The sequence below is a fragment of the Danio rerio genome, chromosome 9 (assembly GCF_052040795.2).
Source record: "Danio rerio strain M-AB ecotype USA chromosome 9, GRCz13ab, whole genome shotgun sequence".
Taxonomy (NCBI): Eukaryota; Metazoa; Chordata; class Actinopteri; order Cypriniformes; family Danionidae; genus Danio; species Danio rerio.
Genome location: NC_141029.1, coordinates 39,860,509 through 39,869,862, shown reverse-complemented (window position 1 = coordinate 39,869,862; position 9,354 = coordinate 39,860,509). Strand labels below are relative to the sequence as shown.

At 37.8% G+C, this 9,354-nt stretch overlaps 1 protein-coding gene and 1 long non-coding RNA gene across 6 annotated transcripts in view; both read left to right on the top strand.

Moving 5' to 3' along the window:
* The window catches only part of adcy5 (adenylate cyclase 5), a 153,921-nt gene continuing 144,567 nt past the window's right edge, over nucleotides 1-9,354 (top strand). For 4 of the 5 annotated variants that reach the window (XR_015498917.1, XR_015498916.1, XR_015498915.1 and 1 more), the window contains exon 1: nucleotides 1-2,694. Coding sequence is in view for 2 of the 5 variants with exons in the window: in XM_087266773.1 (XP_087122899.1) it covers nucleotides 1,771-2,694 (924 nt within the window). In the remaining 3 variants the exon portion in view is untranslated. The remainder of the gene's footprint in view (nucleotides 2,695-9,354) is intronic. The other variant, NM_001171585.4, reaches the window with a different exon arrangement.
* LOC147835366 (uncharacterized) lies at nucleotides 3,713-6,418 on the top strand. The gene is made up of 2 exons (XR_015499745.1): nucleotides 3,713-4,088; nucleotides 4,137-6,418. It is a non-coding gene; the product is annotated as an uncharacterized LOC147835366 (long non-coding RNA).

Genomic DNA, 9,354 nt, shown 5'->3' with positions numbered 1-9,354 from the left:
GGTTGAATGGCAATACAAAGAGAAGAAGCACCAAAACGGATGATAACGCTTAATCAATTCTATGGGTTTGGGTGTTGAGAATCCGCAGGGGAAGGACGTGCAGCCTGTCCGGCACTTCCAGCACGCGGCTCTGACCAAGCAGGGCGGATTTGACGCTCTCGTGGCGTGACAATTCATCCCTCATCCAGACGCCAGCGCTGATGGTGATGATGATGTTGCTGCTACTGCATCAGGAGCACTGGAGATCCCTATCTGCACAGCACGAATGAAGACTCCGTCACCAAAGGACACTTTGTGAGGTCATCTCGGGTTGACGCAACTTGCCATGCAGGAGTGTCGGAAAGCTGAGGTCTTCGCAGCAATCGTGATCATGTAATCACCATCTAGTGGGCTGCGACCACATATTCACAGGTGTACATCTTGCGTGGATCAATGCATCAATGCGCGCGCACCATGGAGTCGTGCTCCGCGCTCTCAGCTCTGGCCAAACCACACTTTCGCGGACACTATTTGCTCCTGTCACGAAAACGCGGAGGTCTGGCGTGATGGGTGAGGGGTCAGTTCACGATGATTCGGTCGAAATAAGGCTATCTTAAGCAGTGTGCGAATTATACAGTGACTTCGAGAGTGGGTGGAGTATTTTAAAGCGATTTAGGGGGGTTTGTTTTGAATTAATTTTGATAAATCGTTACATTTTTCAGTCTTTTGAAGTTGGTCTCGCGGGAACGCCAATTGTTGTCAGGGCTTAAGTTTTAAAACACTTGAGTTTTTGTGACACATTTGATAGAAATAGTAAAGTGACGATGTTTTGTGGACATAACGCTCGAGGGTCGCGTGTTGTTATGGTTTCCTCATCTGGCGAACGCGACTGTTTGGCGACAGGTAACGATATGCGCTGAATTATCGAACTGTATTAGCTAGTGCTGAAACCTTTGAAACGTATACAGCCGTCCTTAATTAAAATACTGTATTTCATAACCGTTTTAATTTCCTCTGGGTTATTCAGCCTTAATTAGAGGCGCCAATGCCCCTCTAACCCCCCTCGAAATGTATCCAGAGGTTTGTGTTTTTATGAACTGAAAAGTGGCGCACAATTACTCCCTCTGCCGTCCTCTGATACTTTACCCACCTGAGGATGCATCCCAAATGACTACTTTGTATATTTAATTACTTCTACAAAGCCATCCTTGTGTGCATAATGATGTAGATATGAGCGGTTTGATTTGCAAAACGTGTTTCTGTATCTCAGAGGGCTTGGCTGCCATAATCTTGCCCACTTTACATCGCTCCTAATTAGGAAATAAAGGAGAATGCAAACTCATCGGGTCACTTTTGTTATCCCAGTCCTTACCTTACAGATAACTTTAGTTTACTTTTAATCGTTTAAATCACCAGCTGACTTCAATTGGCAATGGCTTTACTATAACTTGCTCCACAAATGAGGCTAATATCAGTTGAAAGTTTATTTATGAGGGGACATGACTTGACTTTTCTATTTATACAGCGCGCAAGTAATTTATTGTGTTCAATGGAGCCTGTATTTGAACATTATCAGATATGTTTGTGTAGTAATGACAAGAAGTTCAACACAAACTGTTATTAAAACAAGCAAAGAGGATTTAGTGCACTAACTTTTGCGGCTACTTTATTTGAATACTGAACTCCTACCCCTTTCGATCCTCTTTCTTGCGTGTTAAAATCTTCATTAGGAAGTGAAACCCTGCGTAATTCGCACCCTGCGTTCATTTGCTGTATGTGATAATCGAGATCATGTCCAGATCTAACAGCGTGAGCCCACCCGGCGCTGGCGCTCCTGGACTGAGGGGAGGGACGGAGCACAGATCCGCTTGGGGCGAGTCTGAGTCCGTGGCGAACGGATGTCCATACTCGGCCAGATCCTCCTGCAAAAAGCTCATACGGTCCAACAGTCGCTGGAGAGAGGACGATGACTTCGAGCGACAACCGGGCCGAGCCACGACCACCGTCAGCCGGGTTAGCTTCAGATCCAAGTCCGCCTGGCAGGAACAAGGCGAGGAGAGCCGCAACAACAACCGATCGTCCCCGAGGTACCGAGATGGAGAAGTGAGACCCAAATCCGTGGAGCTGGGTCTGGAGGACAGGAGAACCAAGTCCAAACCAGAGGAGGAGCTCATGCCTGAAGTGAACTTTTCCATGAGCGCGTGCTGCAACAGCGTGATGCAGATTTTCAGGTCCAAGAAGTTCCAGTCGGAGAAGTTGGAGAGGCTCTACCAGCGCTACTTCTTCCGCCTGAACCAGAGCAGCCTGACGATGCTGATGGCCGTGCTGGTGCTGGTGTGCGCGGTGATGCTGGGCTTCCACTGCGCCGGAGGGATGTGCCAGCTCACCTACGTGCTGGTTTTCACCGCGGCGATCGTGCTCATCCTCACGCTGATGGTGGTGTGCAACAGGAACGGCTTCCATCAGGATCACATGTGGATAGTTTGTTATTTGCTGATTTTGCTGGTGCTGGCCGTGCAGGTAGTCGGCGTGCTGTTCGTCAAGCCGCGGAGCGCGTCTGAAGGCATCTGGTGGACCGTGTTTTTCATCCACGTCATTTACACGCTTCTGCCGGTGCGGATGAGAGCGGCGGTGATCACTGGGATTATATTGTCTGCCATTCATGTGCTCATCTCGTGGAGGTTAAACGACATGGACGTCTTCTTGTGGAAGCAGGTGAGTGAAGCGCTGTCATTGCTTTATTGCTTGGGTTAACCTCTTTTTTTTAGAAGCCATGCGGTTCTGACTGTTTACACATACGAGATTTGTGTAAAGAAATTAATAACGAGGAAAGTCAGACGGGCATACTTTCCTGCTAGAATTACTAAAAACATCAAGTTTTGCTAGAATCAACAGGGTCTGGACCAAACAATGTAAGTGGAGAGGAGCAACTTTCATTCACCTTCACCTGTGTGTTCTGTGATTCCTTTGATCCAGCTCCACTCCGTGTTTTCCATTTGTAATAGAGTGTAGTAGATTTGTTTTAATGGCTGTTTTATATCAAAATTAACATTACAACATTACTAGGGTCATCCAAGATGTGACCTTTTTTAGCAGTACAACAAAAAAGTGTTTTTGGTCATGAAATGTATGGGTAGCGCTTTGATTCTGTATGTTGTTTTTATTCACTCTCAATTCCAGAGTTATGGATGTGAGATTTGGAGTTAACTCAAAACATGAACCCACATAGAAAATATATGTTAACATTTATATTGAAACATCTGTTTATGTCTTCCAAAACAACTCATCACAGAGTTATGGGATCAAAGAAATATCAATCTGTAAACATATTTTGTATTTTAAATGAGGAAAATAAACATGCATTTGATTATGGATGTGACCAAAGAAGTCTGCTAGTTTACAGTAGACCACCTACTTTATGGGAATTCTGTAAATTGAGCTGCACAACCCAACAAATACTGCTAATCAAAAGGATGAGTTTGTTCTAATGAACAAAACAAATTTTTATTTTATTGAAGATTTTTGAATTACAGGAAAAATGCTTGGTTATGGATCTGACGTCTATCCATTATGGATGTGATGGATGTGAAATTGCCACTTGTGGCAATATAGTATTGAAATATACTATATTTACTACTATATATATATATATATATATATATATATATATATATATATATATATATATACACTATATACTCGCCCCAATACTCTATAGTTGTTTGAATACACTGACAGAGACATTGAGTATTTTAGGGTTGTTGTCGCGATACCTTTAATTAATGTTACGATACTATACCAGCTGAAGTATCATGATACCAAGTAGTACTGCGATTACAGTTATTCCTAACTCAGATCTATGAAATAAAGAAAATAGTCAGAAATACTATATTTTGTTATAGGCCTTGAATTGAATTCATAATTCCCCTTATTATTGAAAAGGTATTTGCACATTACTTAATCTAAAATGCATTTAGTTCTTTTTGTTTATTTTGTAGATAACTGAACAACAAAAATAAAATAAAATAAAGATGCAAATTATACCAAACAAAATTCATTACAAAAAGAGCATTTTTTTCCAACAAAATTTGGCTACAGTGGTTCCGCAAGTATTTTGGACTGTATATTTTGGCAAGTATATTTTTGGATTTTTACAGGGTTGTAAAATCCAAACCTACACAAAAATAATAGAAAGGGTTTCACTATTTTGGTGAAAACTTTATTTTTTTTCATGACATTTGCATGGAATTGCTCATAGAAAACGCAAAATTTATATGTTTGGCTCCTTAAAAACATTGGAGTTTGAGTAAAACAAAGTTGAGAAAGGGAACATTATAATTACAACATCAATAATCCACAGTCTTAGCAATGCCTGGCTGTGATGCATAATTACAAACATTTGAGCTGATTCTAATAGTTTACATCAGAGAAGGAGGGCAAAAATGTGCTTGTTTATTAGTCTGTGCTTATTCTGCATTTACCAATCTATAAATAAAGTTGTAAGCAAATGTTGTCAGCTCACAAACTGAATGAGTTTGCGCATGTATATCATTAAGTTCATGTTTAAGACTGGTAAAAGAAGCCAGGACTTTTTGCTGAGGCTGAAAATTAAAGGTATTAATGTTGTAAATAATTCCCAGTTTCTTCCACAGGCCAATCATTTTGCTTCAAGATGACAATGTATTGTCAGGAGTTGCATATACTAAAGGCATCCTATTATGCTTTTTCACTTTTTGAATGTTAATAGGTCTACTATCTCAAAGTCTGCTCTTTGAGATATTTTGTATTTAAAAATCCCTTTTTAAGAGCGATTGGCTTGTTTTGATGACAAGCATTTATTCTGGGGTTTATGATGTCACAAAGCACCTCAAATCCCAATGTTTGAATGGAACAATAATAATGGAGAGATTAGGGCTGTAGGGGCGCGTGTCCACTGAAGAGCTTAAATGCCAGCATTCTTCCAAAAACACTTAGCTGTGAGTGCTTCAACTGTCGAAGCTTTTAAGTGTAGAATGCATGATTGCCGCATTGCTATGCTGCCACCATTAAAAACTCCCAACACTTCCATAGACCACAACTGGAGAAAAAAGTGCTTAGCTCAGGCAAAGTGCTTATTGAAAAGCGGCCTTTATCAAACCTGGAACTAATCGAGCTGTTTGTTTTAGGCTGGAGAGAAAGATAATGTAATAATGCAAATTATGTGGCATAAACACTTTTTTTATACCACCAAGCAAGAGCATTTTCTAGAACACACCCCAAACATATCAATACTTTGTAAAAGAGCATAACATGATCCTTTTAAAGGGTTAGTTTACCAAAAAAAATTAAAATTAACCCATGATTTACTCACCCTCAAGGTTCTTGATGTGTGTGACATTCTTCTTTGAGTAGAATCCACTGAGTTATATTAAAAGTCTCCTTGCTCTTAGCTCTACAATAGCAACGCAAGCATTTATCTTCAACAGTCCAATAAAATGCATCCACCCATAATATAAAGTGCACCACTTGGCTCTGGGGCATGAAAAATGGTCTCTTTTAGCAAAAATCTAATTTAAAAAAAAACATTTTTTGTCAGAAAAATGTCTACATTTAAAACACTTACTTCTGCTAAACGACAGCTTGTAGAAGTTACACAACATTGTTTATGAAGTTTATTTATAAATTTTTCTTTTAACTTTCAAATTATCTTGTACTTTTTTGAACAGCCAAAGACTAGTTTAAACTCCAATTGATTTAATTCTGCTCAAGAAAAAATATCTGTTGGATGACCTTAGGATGAGTTAATTAATACAAAAATATGTAGGGGGAATACAACATTAAATGTGTGTTTTTTGCTTTGATTTATTTTGTTTTACACAACGTTAGTAGAGTCAAAGATGACTTATAGTGTTAACAAAAAGTACTGTTAAAATAAAAGTCCATTATTAAGTTACTGTGATTATAGGCTAATTTAAGTAGTGCAATGACAAAGATGCAAAAAATATGTCACTGATCTCTGACACTTTAAATTGATCTCGCTGTTCAACAACTGCTGTAGTAACTTTTTGGTATTCTGAGAATTTCAGTTCTGTAGGTCTTTAGAAGTATTGCCAATCCATTGTTATTTCAACTTCAACCCTTCCAGCTAAAGCTGAAAAGTATGTTTGTATATCAACGATGAAATCCTAGTCTGAAATAATGTTTATCAGTCAGATCTATAGGTTGTTTTTTCAGGAGGTCTTGCAGTTCTGAAAGTGACAAAAGTTGATGGTGATTCTTTGTAAAGCCTGCAGATTTAAAGGCACACACTTTTCATGTTTGGTTTTATTAAATTCTGACTGTGTATGGATTTATCTTTTTCTATTTTTGGTGAATGTTGTCAGCTTCTGTTATTGTAAAGAGAATATGCTTTGAATGACGTTCGTGATGTTATTGTAGTGAACTTTTGGTTTTAATGTTTGAATTCTTTTTGTTATTTAATAAACAAAATGCACTTAAATACAATACAGACTTTTAAAGAAGGATTTATACAAATCCAAATAAAATGCGGTCTTGATTATATATTATTGTAATGTTATTGATTACAAAAATTCAATCAATAAGATTGCCATTTTATGAATAAATGACATATTAAAGCCTCTCAATATTCAATTTATTGTTTTCTAAATTGTAATTTGTCTTCTAATGACTCAATAAAAATACATACGCTGTATATATCAGGCTTGTAAATTTTCTAGCCCTTTTAAACCTGCAAACTTACTATTTATTTTTCATAATATTGTATACTTAAGTGCTTTGCTTTACCAGCTACTATAACCTTATATAGTGAATGTGTTTTAAGCTCTTTTTGTCTTGATATACACTGTAATTATGTTCTCAATGCAAACACACTCGTGTGTGTGTGTGTGTGTGTGTGTGTGTGTGTGTGTGTGTGTGTGTGTGTGTGTGTGTGTGTGTGTGTGTGTGTGTGTGTGTGTGTGTGTGTGTGTGTGTGTGTGTGTGTGTGTGTGTGTGTGTGTGTGTGTGTGTGTGTGTGTGTGTGTGTGTGTGTGTGGGAACTGGCTGCTGTGTTTGTTGCTCTTTCCACACAATGCTGTTGTCTTTAGCATAGCAGATCTCTATGTTTACACGGGCCTAGCAGGACTCTCCAATAGTTTGCTGTTGTTTTATAAAGATTCTGATAGGAAGGGTACATCAGGAGTATTCTCTTAGATAACCACATTTCATCAGGCTGTGATGGTAAGCGCTGGTTTTTAAGTGGTCTGAGATTTTGGGACAGGCAGAAAGTGATGGCTTAAACGGGTCGCTTTTAGTGCATTCCAGATTTGTTCAATACAAGTTGATCATAATGCCTGTTTAATATCCATAAAACACCTATTTAATTCACTCCTGAGGGTTCTATCATTAAAAGGTTAGCTCATCCCAAAATAAAAAAAGGTTTATTTCTGGTCCTCACATATATCCAAAACCGTAAGAAGAGTATCCATTGTTGGAACACAAATACAAATATTGTTTAAGAAATCTGAGAAATTTCTTTGCCTCTACTGAAAGCCTGTTCACTCAATTTTACAATGTTCATAAAGAGATCATAATAAATGGGTATGAATTGAGCTATTCATACTTGGTCTTTTGAAGAGACATGATCTCTATGATAGCTGATTGTTTTTAGGCAGTATTTACAGCATTGAGTTGGTCATAGAAGCTCAAGGCACTTTCTTGGTGCTTGATAGCTAAAGAGATTCATTCTTGTTTGTCACACCAGTAAGCTTTTATTAACCTCCCTCTCTCCTCCTGTTTATCAGTTTAAATTATGGAACAAGATTCATCAATAATGAGTTATTATCGAAATGGGTAAATATACCTTACAATACGCTTTCTATGATTCAAAACATGTCTAATTTTAACGTAGTGCTTTTATACTTTTAAGCCTATTGTGGTAAAGTGCATCAACATTATATAGCACTGTGGTGCTCATTGTAACCCGAGTTTGATTCCTGGCTTGAGGTCCTTTGCCGCTCCCTCCCCCCTCTGTTTGCTCTCATGTATTCCTATCTCAACTACAGTCCCATATGAAAAACCCCTAAAATATCATTCTAAAAAAATTGCTGATGGTTTTTTTTTCCAAGTGGGTTTCAAGCTATTCTTCTTTTGCACTCAGAAATCCTTAATATCCTAATGAAAATAAATTGCAGTTTCGGAAGAATGTCGCTCTCAAGAGACCGAGTCGGATGACAAGACGCTCATGACAGATCATGGCTAATGTCAGTTTTGCAAATGAGTGCATTTGTTTGCAGGCTGTGTGAGAAATGAGGAGAGCAAACACCAAAAATTTTGTTGTTGTTTTTTATCTTGTTGTGGTGTCATTTAATATATTAAGTTAAAACATCTTAAATTGATCAAAAGTGCCATGGACACTGTTACATCTTTACTCTATTTGTTAAAATTAATTTAAATTAATTATGCTATTTTATTTACTGTATATATTTTGAAGAAATGGATCATGATTTCCAGAAAAAATATTAAGCAAAACAACTGGAGGTAGTGTTACACAACTGGCTGCATGCCAGTTAATCAGACAGTAGTTTTTAAATGGATATTGTATGACCAACAAAACACTCCAACTTAAATGGTGCAGATCTTTTAAAAAATATGTGTAAACAAAGAAACCTAAAATACAATTTTAAAAATCCAATACTTTATTTCAGATCACTCTAAAATATAATCTATTTTTAAACATTTTTTTAGCTTAATGAGTATAGCTTATCATTTAACATCTGGATTAAATAGCAATTATGATGCTTTGCAATTATTTCTTTATTGGTTTTTAACTCCTGCACGTTGTCACACCGTTCTTTTAAATACAACGGGACCAGGCTACAGCATAAAAGGGAGAACTCAAAAATGAAAAGTTACTCAACAAAAAAATAAAACGGTTTTCCAAACGAGTTTCTTTTTGTCTCATTTAACAAAAGGCAGTGGTAAAATGAATGTTGGAAACCAGTTAATATTGACTAACTAGAAAAAAAAAACACCATGGAAGTTAATGATTATTGATTTTCAGTGTTCATCTTTTGTCTTCAACTGAAGAAGAAAACCTCCATTGAAACAAATGGAGGTTGTGTAAATGACAACTTTTTAGGTGAACTGTCACTTTAAGGATAAAAACAAACCTTTTCAGGATAGTCTTCCAGATCATCGCCAGTTCACAATCTCCAGCTCCATTTCCCTCGTGTGCTTCATTAAAGCCGCAGGTGGGAGCCGTTTAGAGGAGTGAACATGGACTCGTCCCCTGGGGGAAAACAGAGGAGGTGGACACAGTCCTGCCTGGCACATCTCCAGCTCTAACATGGTTTGTGGCTGCTTTAATTGAATTGCCCCACTCTGTACCATACAGAC